Source organism: Triticum aestivum, chromosome 2B (genome assembly GCF_018294505.1).
Source record: "Triticum aestivum cultivar Chinese Spring chromosome 2B, IWGSC CS RefSeq v2.1, whole genome shotgun sequence".
NCBI classification, from domain to species: domain Eukaryota; kingdom Viridiplantae; phylum Streptophyta; class Magnoliopsida; order Poales; family Poaceae; genus Triticum; species Triticum aestivum.
Genome location: NC_057798.1, coordinates 388,471,319 through 388,499,246, shown reverse-complemented (window position 1 = coordinate 388,499,246; position 27,928 = coordinate 388,471,319). Strand labels below are relative to the sequence as shown.

The window sequence follows — 27,928 nt, the reverse complement described above, 5'->3', positions numbered from 1 at the left end:
GGGTTGATAACTGCGTCTTCTCCATAACTTTAGCAATCATGCATATGGAACAATAGATAGAATTGCTTCATTTTTTGGAGGATGATACAATGATATGCATAGAGAACAGGAGCTACACAGGTTGTTTAAACTTGTATAAAAACAGAGAACTAGAATAGTTGACAAGCCAGTAAACTCGCTCATTTTGTAAATGCGCCATCAGAATCCGTTGTCCTGTCAGCAAGAGCAAAACTTTTCTACGCACTAAACACGTTGTCTCCATCAGCTTGTCTTGAACCATAGTTAACTCAATTAGAAAAACATAGTTAACCGGCCCAATAGTTAACTCAATTAAAAAAAACATAGTTAACCGGCCAGCTAGAGGATCAGAGCCCATAACAAAGGGCCATTTCATGCTACGTACTAAATCAATAAGGTACAAAATAGAAGGGATTTTTGGACATATTTTATCTTTGTGTCAAACGCCAAGATGCAAGTCCCGCCTCATGAGTTTGCTCAGCAACTTCCATTTTGCCTTTCTAATTTTATTGCTTCGTAAGAATCCATGACCTCTTTGAATTTTTCCTCAGCAACCGCTGCCAAACAAAAGGGACAGATCATGACATCAGCACACATACAGTGGACATATCCTAGCTTCATAGAAAAGGGAACTGCATTTACCTTTGTTGTTTTGGTTTTGGTCTGGATGGTATTCCATTGCTTTTCTCCTAAACGCATTCTGGAACGAATGCATATCATTAAGTAAGCAAAACATATATGGCTCCCTAAAAGCTTTACCCATCTTATAGGAAAGGAGAAAAAAAAATGTAAAACACACATTCAGAGTTGCACAGCGGAGAAAATGTGTGATGAAAGTTTACATGAAATCATATTGTCTTGCAGCCTGGCTCATTTGTCTAGCTTGGTTATCAACCACTTCAGGTGTGCTTGGTAGAGTGCACTAGATATTCCCTCCCCAACCCACTTTTCTACTGTTTGATAGTGTGTGAGGTCCCTCAGCCATGCCCCACCTCACCCCTCAAACCCCTGAATCTGTATCGAGGTGATGTATATTTTCTTGAGATTTTTGTACATTGTCTTACGTTCAGATGATTTTTCTGAGAAGATGATACATATTTTGTAGACTTCCATATGTTCAAATGATTTTGCTGCACGATCATATGTTCATATGATTCTGCTACACTTTCTCATGATCAGACTTCTGCTTCATAGCAAAGTACATACAAGGTGTGTCATTGTGTTATTTAGAGTGGCAACTAGCACAAAATACTCCCTCCGTCCCACAATATAAGATCATTTTCCAAGCTATGTTAGCTTGAAAAACGACCTTATATTTTGGGACGGAGGGAGTAATAAATTAATTTGTGCTAAGCTGGCACTCATGCATAAATTGTTTGTTATTGTGTAGTTTGGGCAACTAACGTTCCCCTCAGCACACGTCTATGCGTCCAGTGCCATGTCGTGTGCCATGATGATGTCTGTGCCACCGACCCACACATGCATGTGTAACTTGTCGGCTCTGATACCATTTTATAACACCCCGGCCTCTCATCCAGACCGACAAACTTGGCCCGCAGACCGACACTAGTCTTTTCTGCACACTTTGTCCTCACTCATGCGCATCGGGGACGAACTTCCCGGTTGGTTACCCATCCTCAAATTACATCCAGAACTTCTTTGTGGATATGCTTCCAGAAAGAAGATGCGCCTTGTTGATATGAGTAGTCTATCATTTCTTTTAAGCTAGGATGTCACAAGGGTCTCTTTGAAGATTTGGCTAGGGCGGATGGCTAAGGCGTAGGCGACATAGCCCTCATCCCATGCCTCCTTCACAGTGAAGTGGCAAGGAGCCGGACATGGGGCCTAGCGTTTCAGCACTGTCGGCGATGAGGGCGGAATCCTACCGTAGCCATGCTGGGGATTCCAATCCAGCCCGTGTAGGGAATCCCACTGACCCACTCCTTGTCAGCGAGGAAGGCGGGATCCTCCAGTCTCCACCGCGCCATAGTGATCCCACTCCTCTCTCCTCGTCCAGCATCCATTCCTCCTCCAACAGCGGCACCTAGTCCAGCTGCAGGGGAAGCGACATGGTAAAGCGAGGAAAGTTGAGTGGAGCTGTCGGCGGTGGGGAGATGAGCTAGGACGGGAAAGCGCCGGCCTTTTTATAGCCGTGGGTGGCTGATGGTGAGAAATAGCACGCGCGGTGGCAAACATGGTGGGCAACAAGAAAGGCCGCATAAGAGGACGAGGAGAGAGGTAACCCCCCCCCCCCCCCGCGCGCGCGCCCGCTCACACGCTCAATTTGGAGCGGCCTCCAAAACATATGGTGGTCGAGCACAGGATGGCGGCTCTGCTAGGCCACCCATTTCGGCCAAAATCATTGCCATATGGCAGTAATTATGGCGATCGGCCACTTATGGCGACTCTACTAGAGTTGCTCTCAACTCAGCATGTCTCAGCACATACAAGCTATCAAACACAGTGTAGTTCTATGCACTCAACATGTGTCAGGAGAACAACGATGCTAGGGTGAGACTGGCTACCAAACACGCCCTTCGGCAGTAAACTATGTCTCCATTAACTAGTGGCCACCGATGCACATAAGAGATGCATTAAGTAAATGTCAGTTCTTAGGGCGTGTTTGGGCCCCCTTCAGCTTCACAAAACTCTACGATCCAGCTTCTCTTCGTGGCTTCTAGCTTCAGGTTAAGGGACTAATGCGTTTGTGAGTATACACAGGTCTATAAGTCTATGAGGAGTTTGATACTTACAGAGAAAGTCGACCCCTAAAAATGAAGTTCTTCAACTGAAGACTTTGGATCTCTGAAGACTTTCTGAAGACTTTGAAAGTGAAGAAATTGGTGTGACCTTGAAGACTAGGCAATCATTCGAGGAACATGAAGCGTGAAGACTTTTGTTTTCGTAGTTTCATTTTCTCTTTCTTGAATCATAGGAAACACCTACTGTTAAAGGGGGTCGAGGAAATACTAAGGAAAAATTTCCATGTGATGCTCAACTCAAAATCCTACACCTACCAATCCCTTCGAGTGAAGCCATTGGAAATCTCATACAGTTCAGTCATATTCTTCAGTGACAGAGACAAAGTTCTTCTGGTCTCTAAGGAATTTGTTCTGACTGAGTTAGGAATTCACCAGTGTGAATTGCCTACACAGTGAGGAACATGATAGCCCTGAGGATTTTGATAGTCAAAATTCCGACCGTTGCTGTGCTATGCGCCAGCGGTTCCAAAATATCTACCCACCTAACAGTCATATCAGACAAGGACATTTATGTCTTATCATGTCGGGCTGCTCCCTAGGCTATAAATAGCCGACCCCTTCAACCACTAGCTGGTTGGCTGCTCCGAGAGAAACTGACACTTGTCAATTGTGAGCATCCCATCCTCCGAGGACTTTGAGCGAAAATCATTGTCTTCACCAAGCCTACTGGTTCTATTTCCTCAACTCTTTCATTTCTTCTTGTCTGTTGTTGCGTGCCTGTTCATATCTGTTTGAAGACTTTGACTGAAGACTTTCTCAATTTCCTCAGTTCAATTTCTTCAGTCTATTCGTCTTCTTTCTTGTGTTATCCTGTGTTTACGCTTTCTGTACTCTGTGCCTGTCTTCATCTCGCCATGATAACTATACTTGTATTCTGTTATGTTTACTTTTGAGTACTTATTCCGCTGCTAGTAGTTCTTCATTTAGGAATTTCCTCACCAGCAAATTCCTCAGTGAAGAATTCATAAAAATCGCCTATTCACCCCCCCCCCCTCTAGTCGATATAACGCACTTTCAATTGGTATCAGAGCAAGGTACTCCCTTGTTCTGTGTGATTTTGGTTTAACCACCTGGAGTTTTAGTTATGTCGACCGCAGGTATGATCAAGGTCTCTGCTGTGTGTCCTACCTTCGATGGAACGGACTACCCCTACTGGAAGAACAAGATGGGAATGCATCTTGAGGCAATTGACAACGATCTCTAGTATGTTGTGGAAAATGGTGTTCCCTCAGTCACACCTTCTCTGAACGCTACTGATGTGAAGAGATTCAAGCAACTCGATTCTCAAGCGAAGAATATCATATGTGGTCATCTGAGCAAAGGACAGTATGTTAGACCTTTCAGCCTGAGCATTGATAGTTGTGGATGACACTAGGAGAGTTGGGACAATTTTCGTTGGTTTATTTCTCACACAATGCCATACCAACCCGAGGGGTTGGGGATACATATTTATAGGCTGCTAGCCAGCCAAGGCATATGCTAAGATGCTGCCAAGATGCCAGTCTAAGATGCTAGTCTAAGATGCTAGTCTAAGATGCTAACTGACAGTCCTTGATGGTCAAGAACAGAACTCTATCCTAACAGCCAGTCCTTGATGGTCCAGGACTTTATCCTCCTAACTGCCACAAGGACCATGTGCTGCAGCCCCACAAGGACCCTAGTACACAGACTTATCCATCATTCTCCCCCTAAGTCTTGTACGTCGTCTTGTGGGAGAGTTGAATCATCCCAATCCTGGAGCAAAGTTCGAGGAACTTGACCCTCCCAAGGGGCTTGGTGAGCAGGTCTGCGAGCTGATCCTTGGTGTTGATGTAGCTCGCCTCGATGCTCCCTTCTTCCACACAGCTGCGGATGAAGTGATACCTCAGTCGGATGTGCTTGCTCCGTTCGTGGAACACGGGGTTCTTTGCCAGGGCCAGGGCGGACTTGCTGTCCACCAGGAGCTGCACCGTTCTGGTGTCTTGAACGAGAAGATCACCAAGCAGTCGAGCAAGCCAGAGCGCCTGAGTACAGGCGGTGGAGGCCGCTATGTACTCAGCCTCACAGCTGGACAGGGCCACCACCTGCTGCTTGACTGATTGCCAGCTCACGAGACACTTGCCGAGGAAGAGGAGGATCCCGCTCGTGCTCTTGCTGGTGTCGATGTCGCCGGCGTGGTCGCTGTCGCTGTACCCGACGAAGTGTGCCGCCCCAGAGCACCTAGGGTAATGGAGGCCGTGGTCGAGGGTCCCTGCTATGTAGCGGACGATCCTCTTCACTGCCTGCTGGTGTTCCGACGTTGGTCGCTCCATGAACCGACTGACATAGCCGACGGAGAATGCCAAGTCCGGCCGTGTGTGAGTGAGGTAGCGAAGGCTCCCCACAAGGCGTCGGTACTGCGTAGCATCCACTTCCTCCGTCGTGCTGTCGCGACTTAGTTTCAGCCTCTCCTCCATCGGAGTGAGAGCTGGATGGCAGTCGGTGAGCCCAGCTAGCTCAACGATGCGCTTGGCGTAGGCGGACTGTCGAAGCGCGATCCCGGAGTGGTCCTGGTGCACCTCAATCCCTAGATAGAAGGAGAGGAGCCCCAGGTCACTCATCTGGAACGTGGCCTTCATGTCTTCCTTGAACGCCGCCACCTCTGCATCTTTGGTGCCGGTGATCACCAGGTCGTCAACGTAGACGCCCACCAGCAGGGCATTTCCTCCACTCCCCCGTCGGTAGACGGCAGCCTCATGCGGGCTCTGCTCGAAACCCATCTTCTTCAGCGTGGAGTCCAGCTTGGTGTTCCACGCCCTGGGTGCCTGCCGCAGGCCATAGAGAGCCTTGCGCAGGCGGAGCACCTTGCCCTCCTGGCCGGGAATCGTAAACCCCGGTGGCTGATGCACGTAGACTTCCTCCTTCAAGTCGCCATTGAGGAATGCCGACTTAACGTCCATGTGGTGGACACGCCAGCCCTCCTGGGCAGCCAGCGCAAGGAGAAGTCGCACGGACTCCATCCGTGCCACGGGAGCGAAAGCGTCGTCGAAGTCGACTCCTTCCTGCTGCAAGAAGCCTCGGGCCACCAAACGAGCCTTGTGCTTGATGATGGCGCCGGCTCCATCCCTCTTCAGCTTGAACACCCACTTAAGGGTGATTGCGCGGTGACCTCGAGGGAGATCAGCAAGCTCCCAGGTGCGGTTTTGCTCGACCGCATCCATCTCCAACTTCATCGCGGCGCGCCATGCCGCGTCTCTCTCGGCCTCTGCAAAGGACCGTGGTTCGCCGTCTTCACACACGAGCTGTAGCTGCGCCTCCAGGTCACGTGGCACCAGTCCTGGCACCGGCTAGTCGCCGAGCACATTATCCATCGTACGGTACCGCAGCGGTTCGCCTCCATACCATGCGTCGACCCGCTCCTCGTCGTGAGTGAGCGGGGAAGCGAACTTCATCGGGTTGTGCTCTGCGTGAGCTGGTGCTGATGAAGACGAGCCCGGAGTGGCGACCGCCGGGGCTGGAGTATGCGGCGTCGCCGGTTGTGGTGTCGTCGGTGTAGCAGGCGCCAGAGTCGATGTAGTTTTGGGGGCCGGGGTAGACGTGCCCGGTGAAGAGGAGCTGCTTGCTCCCCCAGCTTCCTTGAAGTGAGCGTACTCGACAATGAAGTCGTCATACGCCGGCGTCGAGCCGTCGTCCACCGCCTTGTCCCATTGCCACCCTCGCCCTTCGTTGAACACGACGTCTCGCGCTGTGCGCACACGTTGTGTCTTTGGGTCGAGGATGCGGTAGGCCTTTGAGCCCTCCGCGTAGCCGATGAAGACTCCCGGAGTGCTCCTGTCGTCGAGCTTGCCGATGTGGCCGAGCTCCTTGGCGAACGCAAGGCAGCCAAAGACCCGCAAATGAGAGACCGCCGGCTTCCGCCCATGCCAGGCCTCGTACGGAGTTCTGCCGTCGAGTGCCTTAGTAGGAGAGCGGTTGAGGATGTAGACGGCCGTTAGCACCGCCTCTCCCCAGAAGACAGACGGCATCCCTCTCTGCTTGAGGAGAGCCCGAGCCATCCCCACAACCGTCTGGTTGCACCGCTCGACGACGCCGTTTTGCTGCGGGCTGTACGGCGCGGAGTAGTGGCGCTGGATGCCCTCATCGGCGCAGTACGACGCGAATTCAGCCGCCGTGAACTCGCCGCCGTTGTCAGTGCGCAACACGCGCAATTTGCGGCCGCTCTCCGCCTCCACACCAACCTGCGCGCGCCTGATGGCGTCCGCCGCTTCTCCCTTACTGCCGAGGATCATCACCCACATGTAGCGGGAGAGATCGTCGACGAGCAGCAGGAAGTAGCGTCGACCTCCTGGTGTGGCTGGCGTCACCGGGCCGCACAGGTCTCCGTGCACGAGCTCCAGCTTCTCCTTAGCCCGAAAACTCGCTTGTTGGGGAAAGGGGAGTCGTCTCTGCTTTGTCAGTACGCAGATGTCGCAGAACTGCTCCACATGGTCGAGGCATGGCAGGCCTCGCACCATCTCCTTGGCACTTAGACGCTTCAGGGCCTCAAAGTGAAGGTGCCCAAAGCGCTCATGCCACTGCCACGCCTCGTCGTCTCGACGGACAGCGAGACAGACCGGTTGTGCCACCTGCACATCAAGGACGTAGAGTCGATTTTCACCTCTGGGCACCTTGGCGAGAAGGCGACGCTGGCGATCCCAGATGCGTAGGACCCCATGCTTAATCAGCACGCATGAGCCGTTCTCATCCAGCTGTCCCAAGCTGATGATGGAATTCCTTAGCGCGGGGATGTAGTAGACACCGGTGAGCAGCCGGTGCTCTCCCATCTTGGTGGTGAAGATGACGGAGCCGACGCCCTTTATCTCCACAGCGGAGGCATCCCCGAACTTGACGGAGCCTCGCGCATCGGAGTCGAGCTCGGCGAAGAATTCCCTTCGACCGGTCATGTGGTGGGTGGCGCCGGTGTCGAGGCACCACCCCGTAGCCTTGTCCTTACCGGAGCCATCGCCGAGAAGAGCATGTGCTTTTGGCTCATCGAGGTGGATGAAAGCCTTTGCGACTGGAGTCGCCGAGGGTAGCTCAATGCTTGCATGCGCCATGAACAGAGCCGTCTCCTCCTCCTTCGCCTGTGCGACGTGAGCCTGGCCTTGTCGTGGTTGCCGACACTCATTGGCCCAATGGCCAAACCGGCCACAGTTGTGGCAACTGTTGTCTTGTGCCGGCCTGGGCTTGCCAGCGGCGCCGTCCTTGGCGCCTCCGCGGGCGTCACCTTCGGCACGTCCTTGTGCCCTGCCCGGGGGGCCTCTTCGCGCCTTACGCTGCTTGCCACGCTTGCGGCCGCCCGTCGAGGAGGAAGGCTCCCCCTTCTTCTTGTCACCAAGGCTGGGATCCCACTGCTCCCGAGTTAGGAGCAGCTTCCCGCCGGTGGTGACGGGCCCCGAGGGGGGCTGTGGCTCGTCGGTGTCGACGACCTTGAGTCGACCTATCGCCTCCTCGATCGTCATCGTGGAGAGGTCCAGCAACGACTCGATCGAGCGAGCCATCTGCTTGTACTTCTCGGGAATGCACCGAAAAAGCTTCTCGACAGCTCTCTCCTCGGTGTAGGTGGCATCGCCAAACTTCACCATCTTCTGCAACAGAGTGTTGAGACGGAGAGCAAAGTCATCAACGTCCTCACCTGGCTTGAAGCCCAGGTTCTCCCACTCCTTACGAAGTGCCTGCAGGGTGGACTTGCGAGCACGGTCGCTGCCGATGCGTGCTGCGGCGATGGCGTCCCAAGCCTCCTTGGCAGTCCGCTTGTTGGAAAGCGAGAACTGCATCTCGGGCGGGACTGCGGCGATGAGGGCGTCCAGCGCCCGTCGATCCTCTAGGTGGTCGACGTTGCTGTCCTGGACTGCCTCCCACATGCGCCGCACCTGGAGCCTGACCTTCATGATCCCGGCCCACTCGACGTAGTTGGTTTTAGTGAGGGTAGGCCACCCAACACTGGAACCAACATCCCTGACCACAGTCCGGACCTCGTAGAGGCCCGGTCCTGGTCGTTGCAGCCGCCGTCGCGGTGCGCGCCTCCACCTGGAGCGCGGGCGTGCTCGGCTGCCCACTGCGCCGTCCGCTCCTGCGCCACTTTGGCGCGATCTGCGTCGGCGCCGTCGTCCGCAGGCGCGGAGCTGCTGGAGCTGCCGGGGCTGCCGCGGAGTGCCTTGGCATCCGCCGTAGCCTCACGGGCTGCTTCTGCTGCTGCTGCTGCTTCTACCTCCGCCCTGGCTGCTTCTACCTCCGCTCTGGCTGCTGCCAGCTCCGCTGCAGCCAGCCTCGACACTCTTGCCGCCGCAGCAGCCGCTGCTACAGCCGCTCGCTCACGCTCCTCTGCCACGGCGCGCTCGGCCACTTGCCGGCGCCGCATGCTCGAGGTAGCCGTGTGCTGAGAGCGACCTGCAGACATGGCTCGCTGCAGGGGGGCTGTTGCGTGAAGAGGAGGCTGATGAAGACGAGCTGTTGCTCGACAGTCCGGAGGGAGAAAGGTAACCAGAGGCAGACGGAGCAGCTGCTGCTACCGACTTGGGCTGCTCACAGGAAATGCTCAGGGTGCGGGTTAACGAGGCTCTGATACCACTTGTTAGACCTTTCAGCCTGAGCATTGATAGTTGTGGATGACACTAGGAGAGTTGGAACAATTTTCGTTGGTTTATTTCTCACACAATGCCATACCAACCCGAGGGGTTGGGGATACATATTTATAGGCTGCTAGCCAGCCAAGGCATATGCTAAGATGCTGCCAAGATGCCAGTCTAAGATGCTAGTCTAAGATGCTAGTCTAAGATGCTAACTGACAGTCCTTGATGGTCAAGAACAGAACTCTATCCTAACAGCTAGTCCTTGATGGTCCAGGACTTTATCCTCCTAACTGCCACAAGGACCATGTGCTGCAGCCCCACAAGGACCCTAGTACACAGACTTATCCATCACAGTATGGAAGAATGAGTGCTTTGGAAACTGCCAAGCTTATCTGGGATAGGCTGTCCAAAGTGAATGAAAGAGTCTCAACTCAACGTGACTCTCGTGTTGACGTTCTTCGCAATCTCTTCAACCGCTTCAAAAGACTCGACAATGAAAATGTTCAGCAAACCTTCGATTGCCTCACTGACATCTCAAATGAGCTTCAAGCGCTTGGCGCCACTGACATCACCGACGATGAGGTGGTGAAGAAATTGTTGAGATCGCTAGATTCTTCATTTGATACTCTGGCTCTGATGATTCAAGAGCGTGCTGACTACAAGTCACTTGATCCCACTGATATCCTCGAGAGGCTAAATACTCATGAGTTCTAACTTGCTGAGAAGAGAGATCTCTACGGTTCGAGCTATGGCAGATCACGTGCTTTGAAGGCCAAGGCAGTCTCTGAGTCTGAAGATGAAGACTCTGCTAGCAGTCTTGGTGATCCTGAAGAACTGAGCCAGGAACTTGCACTGCTCGTGAAGAAATTTCAGAAGTTCTCTAGACGTGGTCGCTTTAAAAAACCCTCAAGAAGCAATGATTCTTCATCCAGTAACTACAAGAAGAGGCTGTGTCACAAATGCAAGAAACCTGGTCACTACATCCAAGATTGTCCTCAGTGGGATAAGGAATCAAAGAAGAAGAAATACAAGGATTACAGTTCTGATGACGCAAAGAAGAAGAAGAAATCCTCAAAGTCTTCATCATCAAAATCCTCGAGGTCTTCATCTCACAAGAAGAGCAGCTCCAAGAAGGCTCGGGCATTCATTGGCAAGGAAATGGACTCTGAGGCTGAATCTGAGGAACATGAGGACGAGGAGGCATCTGAGGAGTCTGAGTCTGATGAGGTGAGCCTAGCTCTCGCTACAGCATTCGTCAGCAAGTCTATCTTCAACTCTGAAGAAAATGACTCCACCAACAAGGCTGATGAAGGCAATAATGACTACGCTCCCACCTATTGCTTCATGGCAAAAGGTGCCAAGGATGATCAACCCAAAGCAAATGAGTGGGTCCTCGATAGTGGATGTACAAATCACATGACTGGTGACAAGAATCTATTGATGGATGCTCCCTTATCACCGTCACATCAGAAGCATATCATCTTCGCTGACAAAGGCAAAAGTCAGGTATTGGGTCTAGGTAAGGTTGCGATCTCTAAGGACATACACATGGACAAAGTCATGCTTGTCGAGTCCTTAGGATACAACCTCATGTCTGTCTCAATGCTTTGTGATCTTGATATGGTTGTTGTCTTTGACAAGTATCGTTGTGTTGTGATCTTGGAAGCTGACAATTCCAAAGTCTTCGAAGGCTTTAGAAGAGGAGCCTTGTACATTGTTGATTTCTCTACAGGACCATAGCCTGCCGTGTGCTTACTTGCAAAAGCTTCAGAAGGTTGCCTATGGCATCGACGACTTGGTCATGCTGGCATGAGAAATCTGCACACGCTCGCGAAGAAGAAGTATGTCATTGGCATTGAGAATGTCAAATTCCTCAAGGATCACTTATGCGGAGCCTGTGAAGCTGGGAAGATGACAAAGGCCAAGCATTCAGCGAAGACTATCATGACTACCACTCGACCATTTGAATTGCTTCACATGGATCTCTTCGGTCCTAATCATTATTCTGCTATGACAAATGATGCATCTCTATATGGCTTTGTTATTGTTGATGATTATTCTCGTTACACATTGGTACACATTGTCACTTACAAACATGAAGTGCAGGAAGTCTTCAAACAATTTTCCTCGAGGGCTTCAACCAACTTTGGTGTGAAGATCAAGTGCATCAGGAGTGACAATGGAACTGAGTTCAAGAATTCCGATCTTGATGACTATCTTGATAAACTTGGTATTACTAATGAGTTATCTGCTCCTTATACTCCTCAACAGAATGGCGTCGTGGAGCGTAAGAACAGAACTCTTGTTGAGATGGCTCGCACTATGCTTGATGAATACAAGACGCCTCGTCGTTTCTGGAGTGAGGCAATTGATACTGCTTGCCACATCATCAACAGAGTATATCTTCACAAATTCTTCAAGAAGACTGCCTATGAACTCCTCACTGACAAAAAACCCAATGTAAGTTACTTCAAAGTCTTCGGTGCTAAATGTTGGATTAGAGATCCTCATCACAATTCTAGGTTTGCACCGAAAGCACATGAGGGTTTCATGCTTGGTTACGGAAATGACTTGCACACCTACAAAGTCTTCAACAATGTTCTTCACAAGGTTGTTGAAACTGTGGATGTGCGGTTCGATGAAACTAATGTCTCGCAAAGAGAGCACCTATCTTCTGTGATAGATGAACCAGCACCTGGGGATTCTATCAAGTTCAAAGCCACTGAGGATGTCATTCCTACTGAAGAATCTGCTGAAGAGTTCATTCCAGAACGTGATGAACGTCGAGCTGGCGCACCTAAAGAAAATGGTGTTGAGGAAAATGCTCCTGAAGAAAATGCGGATCAAATTCCTCGAAGACAACCCGCTCATCCTCGTATTGCAAATGAAGTGCAAATCGAGAAGATCATCGATGACATTGAAGCACCAGGTCCTCTCACACGCTCAAAAGATTCACATTTATCTAACTTTTGTGGGCACTTTGCGTTTGTCTCTATCACAAAGCCCACTAAGGTAGATGAAGCATTTCTGGAGCCTGAGTGGATTCAAGCTATGCAAGAAGAATTACATCAGTTCGAGCTCAACAACGTCTGGGAACTGGTCAAACGTCCAGATCCTCGCAAGCACAACATTATTGGCACAAAGTGGATCTACCGCAACAAACAAGATGAAAATGGCCTTGTGGTGAGGAATAATGCACGGCTTGTAGCTCAAAGCTACACACATGTTGAAGGAATTGATTTCGATGAAACTTTTGCACCTGTTGCTAGACTTGAGGCTATTCGCATATTACTTGCCTATGCTAACCATCATGATATTATCTTACAACAAATGGATGTGAAAAGTGCATTCCTCAATGGTAAGCTTGAGAAAGAAGTATATGTTGCTCAACCCCCAGGTTTTGAAGATCCAAAGAATCCCGGCAAAGTCTTCAAGCTCAACAAGACCATGTATGGCCTCAAGCAAGCCCCTCGGGCGTGGTATGATACCTTGAAGGAATTCTTCATGAAGAAAGGCTTCAAACCCGGTTCACTCGACCCAACTCTTTTCACTAAGTCTTATGATGGTGAATTATTTGTGTGCCAAATATATGTTGATGATATCACTTTCGGCTGTACTGACCAACGATATAGTGATGAATTTGCCTATATGATGAGTGAAGAATATCAAATGTCTATGATGGGAGAGTTGAAATTCTTTTTAGGTCTTCAAATTCGTCAACAGCGCAATGGAATATTCATATCTCAGGAGAAATACCTCAAGGACGAATTGAGGAAAATCGACATGCAAGATTGCAAAGGGGTCAAAATTCCAATGCCCACAAATGGCCATCTATGCACTGATGAAAATGGTAAACACTTCGATCAAAAGGTATACCGCTCCATGATTGGCTCTTTATTTGTACCTATGTGCATCTAGGCCGGATATTATGCTTAGTGTTAGCATGTGTGCCCGATTTCAAGCTACACCGAAGGAATCACACCATAAGGCTGTGAAGCATATTCTTCGATACCTAGCTCACACACCAACACTTGGATTATGGTATCCCAAGGGCTCCACTTTTGATCTCATTGGATATTCAGACTCTGACTATGCTGGCGATCGCGTGGACCGCAAGTCAACATCTGATACATGTCATTTCCTCGGACGATCTTTGATCTGTTGGTCCTCGAAGAAACAGAACTGTGTATCTCTTTTCACTGCAGAAGCTGAGTACATTGCTGCTGGATCGTGCTGTGCTCAACTACTATGGATGAAGCAAACACTCAAGGACTATGGCGTTAATGTGAAGAATGTGCCTCTCTACTGTGACAATGAGAGTGCCATCAAGATTGCTCATAACCCAGTTCAGCACTCGAAGACTAAGCACATCCAAATTCGTCATCATTTTCTTCGTGATCATGTGTTGAAGGGCGACATCTCCATCGACCACGTCGGCACTGAAAATCAATTGGCCGATATCTTCACAAAGCCCTTGGATGAGAAGAGATTTAGCAAGTTGCGGTGTGAGCTAAATATCCTAGAATCTTCGAATGTTCTCTGAAATGGACACACCTCCTAACACTTATGCTGACTTGATGACTTAGATGCGCAACACACAAAGTAACGTTTTTCTTCAATCAATGAAGACTAACCCTCTAAGTGTGAATAAATTAATGAAGAAATTGATTCTCAGAGCCCTACGACAATTGTGCGTGCAGCTTTCTTACGGTGGGTTACGCCACCAACCAAAGTTGAAAATTTTCAATTTGAGTTTTTCTTCGTTTTTTGAAATTCCTCAGTTTTTCAAATTCTTCAACTTTGCATTGTCTTCACTCTTTCCAGTGTTGTTCTTCATTCGAATATATATATATATATATATATATATATATATATATATATATATATATATATATGAGTTTTATGTCCTCTACAGTATTCACTTATTGTTATTTCTTCAAGTTGATTTCTTCTGCTAAGTGAATGTGATCAGGCCCTTCCCCCTCTATGCTAAACTCAACCCAGTCTATTCACAAATTCCTCATATGCGTTCTATTTGAAACTCGTTCAAATTCTTCACTGTGTCCTTGACAGCTGAAGAAATTGCGAACGAAACTTTAAACTTATCTTATCTGAATTTTCGGCTTCGCCGCTCAAACCATTCCGCTTCTCACGACAATACTTATTATTCACCCACGATCCTACACGATCGCCACCTTTCAGTACGTGGGTGACATATGTCAAGCGAATGAGAAGAAGTCAGGGGCATGTTCGTCCGATTTCTTTGGTTGAATAGTTTTTCACTCCCTCTATAAACACCCCTGTCTCTTCCTCACTTCACTTTCATCTTGCTCGCGCTCTCTCTCCCGCTCGAGCTTCCCAAAACCCTAGCGCCGCCGCTACTTCATCGTCGCCGGTGAGGAAGAGCTTCACTGCCTCAACCTCGTCGCCGTCGTACTCGCGCCGGTTGTGGATTTCTTCACTCCGCCGCTGCCGTAGCCGTCTTCCTCTGCCGAGTTAGGGCGTGGAAGATCTGACCTGACGAACTTCACTTCTGTTCTTCCCAGTTCAACGTGTTCTTCACTTCGGGTAATTAAAAGTTACTTTTAACTGCTCGCTTTGATTCTCAAGTTTTCCTGAAAATCTTCAAAAGTGTTTATTCTTCAATTCTTTACACACATAAACACCTCACATGTCATTTGCTCTTGTTTTGTTTCTCTAAGCAATGATTTTCTTCAAGATTCCTCAATTGTGTGGATTTTCAATCTACACAACTCTGGAACCTAAGACAAAGAACGCTTAGTGAAATTCCTCAAGGCTCATCTAGTCAAATTCCTCAAAACCTATTCTTTTTTAAAAACCTTCTGAGAACGCATATGACCTCTTCAAATTCCTCGCAACTCTACTCTGTTCACAGGTACAAATGTCCGCTGCTGAATCACTAGGTTCTCATCAACTTAACTCATTTGCAACGTTCCTCGAAGAAAAGTTGCATACCTCTTCAGAAACTTCAGTTGTTCATATTCCTCAGCTGAAGAAAATGAGTGACAAAAGGCCACAGAAGGGAGGAAAGAGGCCTGAGGTCAATACTGCGTTTGAAATCCCTGAGGACATATATAAGGACTACTACACACCCGATGAAGCCAAAATTCGACAAAGAGAACAAGAATCAACGCAATGTGCGCATACAAAGGATAGAAAGAAGATGGGCACGAGAATGGAGGGAGTACAGATATGTCACTCCTAAGTATATGAAGAAATTCGCACTCAACCCTCCTTGCCCAAGACCTCCATTGGCACCAGGCCAGTTGGCAGATCCCACCAGCCTCAAGCGCGGTGAGGATTATCCTGATGAATGGGCAAAGCGCTAAGCCAAACTGTCTAAGCAAGCAAAGGAAGCAGTGAATATGTTCAACGCAGACTCTGCTGCTGTTGCTGCCTCTGCTGGGGCCTCTGCTAGTCAGTCAAAGAAGGCAATGCACAAGAAGCCTGCACATAAATTCAACGCTTCACCTTCAATACCCTCACGACCAAGCTCCTCTGCTATGCCATCAAGGCCAGATTCCTCAAGGCCCTCACGACAAATTCCTCTGACTGCTCCTTCAAAATCCTCAGCTCCTCCGTCAAAGTCTTCAGCTGCTCCGACAAAATCCTCGGCACCTGTGCATCTCGCCACGTGCCAAAGGACTCAAGGCTTCTCTATTGCCTCAGGAGCATCTGCAAGCTCCTCAGCTGCTCGAAATTCCTCAGCTGGTCCCTCTCTACTGAAGAAAAAGGCCACTGCTGGACGAGACACTCGCCCAAGTCCTCACAAGAAGCAGGTTGCCTTCCATGTACCCTCTGATGATGATGAGGCTGATGATGAAGAACTTGCCGAAATCATCAGAGACAGGCAAGCCAGGGCCGTTAGAGCCAAAGGCAGCACTATGCCGCTGATGCTGGATCCAAAGTTGATCCTTGACTATATTGACCTGTGGCACAAGGATCCTAACACACCTTTGCAGGAGATGAACCTCACTCCTAGTCAAAGTCATGTTCTTACTGCCTTCATTGATGAAGAAAAATGGAAATTTGATCAAGGCAGAAGTTTGAAGAAAGCGCAGTATAAGAAACAGCGCTACCTCAAGGACAATATCCTCACTCTCACTCCTGGTCAGCTCCTTGCCTTGCAAGTTGAAATCAAACAACTGAGTGATGAATTTGATCGCTACCATGCTGATTGGAAGGGCGCCAAGGTGCGTTTTGTCAATCTGACGAAGAAATTTACTTCAAGTGCTGCTCCACCTGTGCACGTTGAAGTTACTCAGGCTGAGGCATCTGCTCAGCCTACCGAAGAACATGCCAGCACCGCTGATGACAATAAGGCTGTTGAAGACCATGAGAGTGCCAGGGCTGATGACTCCATTCCAGCCGCTGAAGATATTGCCAGGGCATCCATTAGCGATGCGTCTGAGGGAAGTGAACAAATCAGGACAACTGCATCAGTTGTGCCTGAGGACAATGAACCAAATTCCTCTGCACCTCTTGCGTCTACACCAACTCCAATCCTTCCATCTGCATCAGATGCGAAGAAGACCAAGGCTGCAGAACGTGCAGCTGTGAAGAAACGGAAGGCATCAACTTCTTCAAATTCTTCAGCTCCGAAGAAGATGAAGACTCTGATCAGTTCAATTGACAATCCAATTGATGCCGTTCCAGTCTCATCAATGCCATCAAAGGATCTTGTTCCATTTGGTGAAGATTATGTGATTCCTGATGAATCTAATGAAGAATCTCCTTCTGCTGCTACGTCAGAGCAGTTGGACGAAGAAATTGAAGTGGATAAGATCTCTTCAACCCCAGTCATTTCCTCACATTTGCCTCAGTTTACTGCTGAAGAGGCAGGTGTCGAAGAAATTGAAGAGGAGGATGTGGACATTGGTTGTACCACTCCTGTGCTCAATGATGAATTTTGGGACACTCAACATCTCAACTCTCCAATGTTCACTCCCCTTCAAGCTATTCCTCAGTCCCCTGCCGCCACTGAAGTGCAAATGAGATCTGAAGAACCTCATGCAACCCCAAGTATTCATGAAGAAATTCCAGCCACTAGTGGTGAAAAAATTGTCAATGAAAAATTGACGACCCAGGCTGAAGCTGCAGAAGAGCCTGAAATTCCTCAGCCTGAGAAACCTGAGATTGTGATTCCTGAAGTAGTGCTGCAATTGACTGACACTCCTCAGCCCAAGCCAAAGGATCCTTTCTCCAGAAGCAAAAATTCAAGGCTGATGATTTCTTTGGCGAGCACGTATTCTTCACAGAATTCAACCACTATGACAATGCTCGTCTTAGAAGGAAGCGTTTCTACACTGCCAGCCAGGCCAACTTCTATTCTTCAGTGCTCTTCAACAAGGACAAAGTCTTCGATCATGAGCATATTCCTCATGTGGACATGGAATCCATGCTTTGCTTCTCTCAAGTCCTCAGCATGATTCATGACGCTGGCTTGCTCAATTTCTGCTCTGACATAGTTGATTGGAATGAAGAACTTATTCTTCAGTTCTACGCAACTTTGCATTTCTACGCAACTTTGCATATCACCAGCGATGCTGCTGACGTCAACTCATGGGTATTGGACTGGATGACTGAAAACACTCATTACAAGGCACCAGCCTCTGAATTGATTCGTGCCCTACCAATCAGTCCTCCACCTGACGGTGCTCGTTGTCTGTATGATGAGCCTGAACTCACTGATCACTATATGCAAGTGCTCATGAAGCCGCTGAAGCCGGGACAAGCTCCAAGGACCAAATTCCTCGTGAAGGAATTGCTCTATGTGCCAAGAACAATCTACCGCATTCTGACAAAGACCATGAGTCCCATCAAAGGCCATGACTCATCCGATGAAGAAATTATCGGAATGATGAAGAACATGCTTTTCAACATTATGCATGGCATTCCCATAAATTATCATGAGGACTCTGGCGAATGTTCACTTTCTCCATTTGAGCTGAAGCCTTACGCGTCGTGGATCATGAGATTCCTCAGAACAAGGTCTTCACTCAACTACAAGGCTGATTTTCAAAATCACTTCAGCTACTTGCCCCCTATTGAAGTCCTCAAGCGGACAATTTCCTCATCTGATGAGAAGGGCAAGTCACCAGCTGTTATCAATAAAGGCATTCGTCCATTGGATGGTCAGTTCCGCAAAGCTGCATCTTACTCCACCAATGATGACTGCCACTCATGATACTGCTACCAATGCTACCAAGACAAGTCCTCAAGCTACTGCTCCTCGTGTGCTGACTGATCGTGAACTGCTGATAAGTCTTCACCAGAAGGTGGATCGCAACCACAAGTGGGTTAATCGTCAGTTTGGTTCTATTCTTCACAACATGACTTCCACACATAATGCCGTGAAGAAAAACCACTACTACCTCCATGAAGTGTTTGATCGCACCTGGGCTATTCTGTCACATCTATATGGTGAAGAAGATCTGAAGCAAAAGGGCTTCAAGGAAGACTTTGACTGGTCTGCTCCTCCACCGAAGAGATTCAAGAGGGTCAAGGTTCCTTCCGTGGTGGCCAGCTCATATTCTTCATCACACGCCACGGACGAGCATGAAGACTTGGACGACACTGCAGCAGGCCCTACATCGACTCAAGACCCTGACAACGCTGGCGCTCCTCCATCTTCATGATATTCTTTAGGGGCGTTAGTCCTCAGTTTCAACCCTTTTGGTCATTCGATGACAAAGGGGGAGAAATTTGAGTTAGTCTTCAAGCGGGTCTATCTTATATGGGCGTTTTTTTTTGCGAAGTTACAACTCTCGTTCTTCTGATGACTTTGCTGGATCGAGTTGTAATCTTAAACTCTATGGTGACCTGATACTTTTGTTGTGTTCTTCTGCATGCTTATTCCTCATTAATGTTAATGCACGCATGCTGAATTACATCAGTCATCATATTTCATCATGCATTTCAAATTCTTCATATTATATATCAAATGTGTGTATGATTTACAAGATATAGGGGGAGATCTCCATGATTATACTCTTCAAGTGTGCATTGCTTCAAAAGCAAATTCATCACTATGCACATCTTCAGAGGGAGTTCTTCTATATCTTGCAATCAAATTCCTTAATATCAGTATTTACACTTCACATGTTTATCCCTGTTGAAAACTTAACCTATATTGTCATCAATCACCAAAAAGAGGGAGATTGTAAGTGCATCTAGTGCCCCTTAGTGATTTTGGTGTATTGAAGACTTATAAGTTAAGGGACTGATGCGTTTGTGAGTGTACACAGGTCTATAAGTCTATGAGGAGTTTGATATTTACAGAGAAAGTCGACCCCTAAAAATGAAGTTCTTCAACTGGAGACTTTGGATCTCTGAAGACTTTGAAAGTGAAGAAATTGATGTGACATTGAAGACTAGGCAATCATTCAAGGAACATGAAGCGTGAAGACTTTTGTTTTCGTAGTTCCATTTTCTCTTTCTTGAGTCATAGGAAACACCGTACTGTTAAAGGGGGTCGAGGAAATACTAAGGAAAAAATATCATGTGATGCTCAACTCAAAATCCTACACCTATCAATCCCTTCGAGTGAAGCCATTGAAAATCTCATACAGTTCAGTCATATTCTTCAGTGACAAAGACAAAGTTCTTCTGGTCTCTGAGGAATTTGTTCTGACTGAGGAGTTAGGAATTCACCAGTGTGAATTGCCTACACAGTGAGGAACATGATAGCCATGAGGATTTTGATAGTCAAAATTCCAACCGTTGCTGTGCCATGCGCCAGCGGTTCCAAAATATCTACCCACCTAACGGTCATATCAGACAAGGGCATTTATGTCTTATCATGTCGGGCTGCTCCCTAGGCTATAAATAGCCGCCCCCTTCAACCACTAGCTCGTTGGCTGCTCCGAGAGAAACTGACACTTGTCAATTATGAGCATCCCATCCTCCGAGGACTTTGAGCGAAAATCATTGTCTTCACCAAGCCTACTGGTTCTATTTCCTCAACTCTTTCATTTCTTCTTGTCTGTTGTTGCGTGCCTGTTCATATCTGTTTGAAGACTTTGACTGAAGACTTTTTCAATTTCCTCAGTTCAATTTCTTCAGTCTGTCCGTCTTCTTTCTTGTGTTATCCTGTGTTTACGCTTTCTGTACTCTGTGCTTGTCTTCATCTCGCCATGATGATTATGCTTGTATTCTGTTATGTTTACTTCTGAGTACTTATTCCGCTGCTAGTAGTTCTTCATTTAGGAATTTCCTCACCAGCAAATTCCTCAGTGAAGAATTCATAAAAATCGCCTATTCACCCCCCTCTAGTCGATATAACGCACTTTCAGTCTCAACATAGCCGGTCCCAAGCCCGGGTGGAGGATGCTTGTGATAAGCTTGGCGAGCCAACATCAAATTCAGCCACTCTTATGGAGATGAAACCCAGAAGAACATCGTTGGGCCGTAACCCTCTTAGCGACGCGCCATATCGGAGTGTGGTGTTAAATGGGCAAGGGTTGCGCCGTCACCCTCTTGGTGGCACGCCGTCACCCCCTTGGTGGCGCTCCGTATCTTGATCTAGATATGGTGATAAGTGAGCAAAGTTCGGGTCATTGCATCATTAGTGGCGTGCTACATTGACGCCCGAGTGTAGTGAAAAATGAGCAAGAGTCTTCACATTTGACTCGACGAGTGCGAAGGGTAAGGAAGCTAGCCGAGCCTAGTAGGACCCACATAGGTAGCTCAAACGTAGGGTCCCTGCCGATTAAGTTACGGGAGTTAGTTGATACAGTGGTGGGGAGAGGTGTTGATATCCTATGCGTCCAAGAAACCAAATGGAAGGACAAAAGGTGAAGAAGGTGGAGGATACCGGCTTCAAGCTGTGGTACTCGGGGACAGCTAAAAAAAGGAACGGAGTATGCATCTTGATCAACAATAGCCTCAAGTGGGGGTGATAGACGTCAAGAGGCAAGGGGACTGGATTATCCTAGTCAAGTTGGTCGTTGGGGACTTAGTTCTTAATGTTATCAGCGCGTATGCCCCACAAGTAAGCTACAATGAGAGCACCAAGAGGGAGTTCCGTGAAGGCCTAGAGGATATGGTTAGGAGTGTACCTATTGGTGAGAAACTCTTCATAGAAAGAGACCTCAATGGCCACGTGAGTACATCTAACACAGGTTTTGAAGGGGGCTTGGGGGCTTGGGTTATGGCAGCAGGAATCAAGAAGGAGCGGATGTCTTTAAGCTGCCCTTTAGCCTACGAGATGATCGTAACTAACGCCCTCTTTAGAAAGAGAGAACCCCATCTAGTGACTTTTAGTAGTGATCAACACTCCAGCCAGATTGATTTCGTCCTCTCGAGAAGAGAAGACATGCCTAGATTGTAAGGTAATACCCGGAGAAAGTGTTGTCCCTCAACATAAACTTGTGATGGTTGACTTCCGCTTTTGGATTCGTGTACAGTGAGATAAGCGCGCCAAGATCGAAGGGAGAGGCAGCCCGAGCTTTCAAGGAGAGGGTTATTAAGGAGGGCCCTTGGGAGGAATGAGGTGATGCAAAGAATATGTGGATGAAGATTGCGGCGTTCAGGGGGTGGCTTCAGAGGAGTTTGGGGCGGCCAGGGGAAGCAAAAGCGAAGCAAAGATACCTGGTGGTGGAAGGATGATGCCTAGAAGGCTATTAAGAAGAAGAAAGACTCTTTCTGACGCCTACACCTGGATAGGAGTGCAGACAACATAGTGAAGTACAAGGTGGCAAAGAAGACATCAAAGGAGCTATGAATGAAGCAAGGGGTCATGCGTATGAGGACGTCAACGTTTAAACACGAATGAGGGAGAAAGGGACATCTATAAGACGGCCAAGATCCAAGAGAGGAAGACAAGAGATGTCAACCAAGTCAAATGCATCAAGGACAGAGTAGATCGGCTTCCAATGAAGGACGAGGAGATCAAGTATAGATGGCGAGAGTATTTTGACAAGTTGTTCAATGGAGAGAATGAGAGCTCTACCATTGAGCTGGACGACTCTTTTGATGATACCAATAGACATTTTTGTGCGGTGTATCCAGGAATTTAAGGTCAGGGAGGTTTTAAAAGGATGGAAGGAGGCAAGGTGTTGGGCTCTGATTATATCCTCATTGAGGTGATGCCTTGGAGACATAACGATAGTATGGCTAACAAGCTTTTTAACCTCATTTTTTGGTCAAACAAGATGCCCAAAGAATACTGGCAGAGTATACAAGTGTCAACCTTCAAGAACAAGGGGGATGTCCAAAGTTGTACTAATTATTGTGGAATTAAGCTGGTGAGCCCTACAATGAAGCTATGGGTCGCTTAAGAAGAATGACAAGCATGACCAAAAACCAGTTTGGTTTCATGCCTGGGAGGTTGATCATGTAAGCGATTTTCTTGGTATAAAAACTTGTGGAGAGATACAGGGAGCAAAAGAAGGACCTGCATATGGTGTTCATTGAATTGGAGAAGGTCTATAATAAGATACCGCGGAAGGTCATGCGGTGGGCCTTGGAGAACTACAAAGTGTCAACAAAGTACATTACCCTCATGGAGGACATGTACGAGAATGTCGTGACAAGTGTTCGAACAAGTGATGGCAACACTGACGACTTTCCAATTAAAATAGGACTCATCAAGGGTCAGCTTTGAGCCCTTATCTTTTTGCTTTGGTAATGGATGAGATCACAAGGGATATACAAGGAGAAAACCCATGGTGTATGCTCTTTGTGGATGATGAGGTGCTAGTCGATGATAGTCAGACGGGTGTTAATAGATTAGAGCTGTGGAGACTGACTTTTGGAATCGAAAGGTTTTAGGCTTAGTACAACTGAAACTGAGTACATGAGGTGCAGTTTCAGTACTACTAGGCATGAGGAGGAGGCCTTGATGAGCAGATGGTACCTCACAAGGACAACTTTCGGTATTTGGGGAATGTTGCAGAAGGATGGTGATATCGATGAACCATCAACTCAAAACTGGATGGATGAAGTGGCGCCAAGCTTCTATCGTCCTCACTGACAAGAGTGCCACAAAAGTTGGATGGTGATCGACCTACGATGTTGTATGGCGTTGAATGTAAACCAACTAAAAGACGTCGTGTCAAACAGTTAGGTGTAGCAGAGATGTGCATGTTGAGATGGATATGTAACCACACAAGAAAGGATCGGGTCTGAAATGATGAGATACGTGGTCTCAATGGGGTAGCGCCGACTGAAGAGAAGCTTGCCCAATATCATCTGAGATGGTTTGGACATATACAACGTAGGCCTCTAGAAGCATCAGTGCATCGCAGATGGTTAAAGCGTGCTGATAATGTCAAGAGAGGTCAGGGTAGACCAAACTTGACATGGGAGGTGTCCATAAAAAAGATCTGAAGGACTGGAATCCTCTATTCTTAAATAGTTGCAGCCCACTACATATTTTTCCTTATCATGCAACAATGCCACATCATCAAGTCATGCATGTGGTCATAAGTTATAATTTGTGCACTAATCTATCCATGCAACCATGCCACCTCAACAATCATGCATGTCAATTTGTTTCACTATTTTTTGTGTGGGCAAAGACGGTGCATACGTTGGATGCTTGGAGCAATTATATGTAGGTCATGTTATACATTTTTGTTATGTCGGCACCCCGTTAACTTCAATCTAATAGTTTTCTCTTCTTATATAACATTTTATCACATGATTCACATGCTTTATTGTTTTTAAAATACAAACTGAGAGCAAAGTTAAAGAAGACTGCAATATTTTTTGTTTTTCGCATCTATTTATGCATATCAAAGTTCCTGCAGCAACGCGCGGGGCATCATCTAGTATCACCAAAGAACTAGTCATGGACATAGGTGCATGGAAGTTAGCTATCCTCATGCCAGAACCATGACTTGGTTTCGAGATCTTATGGGTTCCAACGCTAGCCTACCCCAACTTGTTGTTGTTGTTGTTGTTCAGAATTGTACCGAGTATAAAGGAAAGTGCAGTGCGATTGGTAAGAACGAAAACGTTTTTAGTTACTTTGTCTTCACCTACAAGACTAAAGTGCAAGTGCTACAGAATATATCAGAAAATAACGGCAATCTTTCAGCTGAGAATTCTATGTCACGAAATGACAAAGTAAAAGAAGACACACCTTAATCTCAGCATCTGAAAATGGTTCTGGTCTTGACCTATGTAACAAAAAGTAGAAAGTCTTACCGATGAGAAAATTATGAGTATAACATATGTCTGTATCAGTATATAAATTTCAAGGCAAGAAAAATTTATCCTAAATGTACGGCAATAATTCAGGATTCTATAAAGACAGATTCAGTATAAGAGAGTCAGATACCAGCTGGTAAACTAAACCTAAGGAGTATGGGACAATCTAAGAACAGCTGGTAGAACAAACCTAAGGAGAAGGGAGACAGTTACATGTAACCTATATCTGTAACATGTTGCACATCTAACGAGAAAACATGAGCTGAAGGACCAATGTAGTATGAAAGTGGCTCATACAAGCTCAACTATCATCATACACAACTAGAAAGTACATGACGAGCTTTTATGATATACCTGTTTAGGCCCAAGACAGAATAGTGATGTGACATACTGTACTGCATAGCTTCCCTGGGCCTTGATCTGAAATTTGTTCTTTGATTGGCATAAAATGTTTCTGCATCTTCATACCAGTCTTCTCTTCGACTATGCTGATTATAGGTTGGATTATGACCATTGCGAGTCCGATAATCCCGGCATTTACTTCTCTCCTTCTTGAACATATCTTGCATGTGCATGATGCTTTCCTACAGAAAGCACTAATGTTGGTTGATGATTAGTTGAAACATATCAGCACATAAATATGAGACTAACATAGTGCTAGAGTACGTAATGGGCTTAATGGCCTGGGCTGGCGGTATAGCCCGTTAGTCTTAGGGTTAATTAGAGATAAGGGTCGCTTGCTTAGGGGTCAAGTAAGCCTTGCTTGGGAGTCAAGTAAACCTCTCTATATAAAGAGAGGAGATGTATCAATCTAATCAAGCAAGAATTAAGAAGGAAATCCCTTCCATCTTGCCCGGCCGTGGGCAAAAGGCCTCCGGCCGGCCCTCTCGCGCCCTCCTTCCAGCAGCCACATAACACTGTTTTCCCCGCAGGCAGCGACCTCAAAGTCTGCGACATCGGCGGTTGGGGGGGCGCACCCCTCCTCGTCATTCTCCATCGCAAGCCCTCCACTCTTCTCTGCGCGGTGCAGACCAACAGCCGTCCGGCGGGAAGAAGGCAGGGTGTCACCGACAGGAGCGCACCGCATAGCACCACTGCATTCCGCCGGCCGCCGCGAGGGCGCCTCTGCTGGTCGCTCTTGCGACCACTTCCAAGTGGCCATACACATGCACTCCTTTTGTCCAGATGGTGTCCATGGGATCCAGGTGGCTGTATACGTGCACGCCCGACGTGCGGATGGTGTCCACTTTTTGTTAAGGGGTCCAAAATAAATCGTCCCAGTCCATTTCAGGTTGAGAGTAATAAAACAAGCCGAGATGTAAAAGGCTTGTTTTTAGGTGTTAGGTTTGTGCTGCGTCGAGTCATGGTTATAAGTTGGTTAGGCTGCAGCTCAAGGACAAAGCTGCATGTCCAGGTGGGGTGTAGTGTTAGAGTACGTAATGGGCCTAATGGCCTGGGCTGGCGGTATAGCCCGTTAGTCTTAGGGTTAATTAGAGACAAGGGTCGCTTGCTTAGGGGTCAAGTAAGCCTTGCTTGGGAGTCAAGTAAACCTCTCTATATAAAGAGAGAAGATGTATCAATCTAATCAAGCAAGAATTAAGAAGGAAATCCCTTCCATCTTGCCCGGCCGTGGGCAAAAGGCCCCCGGCCGGCCCTCTCGCACCCTCCTTCCAGCAGCCACATAACACATAGTAGCTCTATAATTAAGAAAATGGTGTGGTTGCTTCACTGAAATTTTCGTTAGATCAACAATTTCAACTTGAGGGTGTAAAAGTTTCAGCTGGTTTATAACAACATTATATTAACCTTTAAAGCCGTTCATGTTCTATGAAGTTAATCTTAATAATTCAGAAGCAAGTTTGAGGCATTCACAACACTACACTTTTTAGCACCTACAGTGAAATGAAAGCATAAGTTTTGAAATGTAAATATCCAGAAAAACATTAAACAATCCTAATCTCCTATATGCAAGTAAGGAACCGACCACTCTCTTCCTCTGATCCTCGTTCGTCTCACGCGTCCTCCGGTAATATCGCCACGCATCACCGCACCTATTCGGCCCACGGGGTATGTCTTCCCAGTAGACATATGGTTCTGATCTGCTAAGCTTCAGTGAAAGAAAACGATTTTAACTATCTCTCCCAGATGTTACTTACAATTTGGTTAATGTTGAATTTCAGAATCACAAGATGAGCATTTCATATACCTGAGTGTAGAACCAGCCAAAGGTGCGGCGCAGTTGACCAACCTGCAAACACTCCCAGAAAAAGATGCACAATCACATTACCTAAATGCATCGGTAACACACAAGTGGAGTAACTGTTAAGTGAATGATCATTTCATGAGTTTGCTTCAGTTCAACGTTGTCCATCTACGCTACAGCAACAATAAAGCAGCGTCGCACACCCTACAAATTACTGTCGCCGTCTCGAATTAGAGCTACAGAACGCGCGGCCAGGAGAGGGGGGGGGGGGGGGGGGGGGGAGACGGGGGGACGTACAGCGGCGGTGGTGACAGTGGCGCCGATGAGGGCAAAGAGGATGATGGCAGCCGGGGAGGAGGAGCCGGAGTCCCTCTCACGCGCCTCCTCAGGACCTGTATGCCACCGGTTCACCTCCCGCTCTCCTCTTCGGCGGCCGTCCATCAAGTCGGATGCGGCGAATTGGGGATCTGTTGTGCGCTCGAGACAATCGACTCGGTGGCGCGGCGGAGGCGATGGACGGCGATGTGGCTGCCGGTGGCCGGCCGCTCGCCAGGAGAGGGGATGCGCGGTGGAGAAGGACGTGCCGGGCTGAAGCCGTGTCCGTGTCCTACGACTACGAGCCAGAGGATGCGGACAGCAGCGGAGGAAGGGCAACTCCAACGCGCGGTTCACAAAACGGACAACACCAGATGTCCTCGCGGGGGAAATATCAGGTGATGCCACTCTTCAACCATGCTCTAACTTTTGAAAAATCGTATTTAGATGTTTCAAAAAATTCTGAATTTTTTATTGATGTTCACAAGACATATATCTATCACCCCTACAAATCCAGATCAAAATTCGAAACACGCATGGAGTAAAAAAAAGACAAATCCAGAATGAATAGTGTCAAATGAAGACAACATGAATAGTGTCAGAAATGACACTATTCACATATGGATTTGTCTTTTTTGTTTCTCAATGTATACTTATATTTTGTATCTGAAGTTTTTAGGAGATATTAAAATATATCTTGTGAACATCCATAATTTTTTTAGGATTTTTTGAAACATCTAAACGTGATTTTTTTAAATTTGGATCGTGAGAGCATGTGAAGGGTGTTATCACCTGATACCTGCCTGTCCGCACAAATAGGGGGTGGCCATCGAACCCAATGCGCGAATGTTCGACAATTTTAGTTATAGGGGACAACATTTTCT

At 47.5% G+C, this 27,928-nt stretch overlaps 1 protein-coding gene across 1 annotated transcript; it reads right to left on the bottom strand.

The window, feature by feature from the left end:
- Positions 1 to 45: 45 nt before the first annotated feature.
- On the bottom strand, positions 46 to 27,406 carry LOC123045062 (dnaJ homolog subfamily C member 7). Its single transcript, XM_044467981.1, has 7 exons — positions 27,027 to 27,406; positions 26,733 to 26,774; positions 26,511 to 26,633; positions 24,881 to 25,110; positions 24,459 to 24,495; positions 661 to 718; positions 46 to 575 (listed from the first exon to the last, which is right to left on the bottom strand). The coding sequence occupies exons 1-7, from the start codon at positions 27,168 to 27,170 to the stop codon at positions 496 to 498; spliced, it is 714 nt and encodes a 237-aa protein (XP_044323916.1). The 5' UTR covers positions 27,171 to 27,406; the 3' UTR covers positions 46 to 495.
- Between the last annotated feature and the right edge of the window lie 522 nt (positions 27,407 to 27,928).

Excerpts from the sequence above, each read along its gene's own strand:
- LOC123045062 (XM_044467981.1), bottom strand. The coding sequence starts at position 27,170 with ATGGACGGCCGCCGAAGAGGAGAGCGGGAGGTGAACCGGTGGCATACA. Across the intron at positions 26,775-27,026 it reads CCACTGTCACCACCGCCGCT|GTTGGTCAACTGCGCCGCAC; the intron begins GTACGTCCCCCC and ends GAGTGTTTGCAG. Across the intron at positions 24,496-24,880 it reads TCTGTCTTGGGCCTAAACAG|GTCAAGACCAGAACCATTTT; the intron begins GTATATCATAAA and ends TTTGTTACATAG.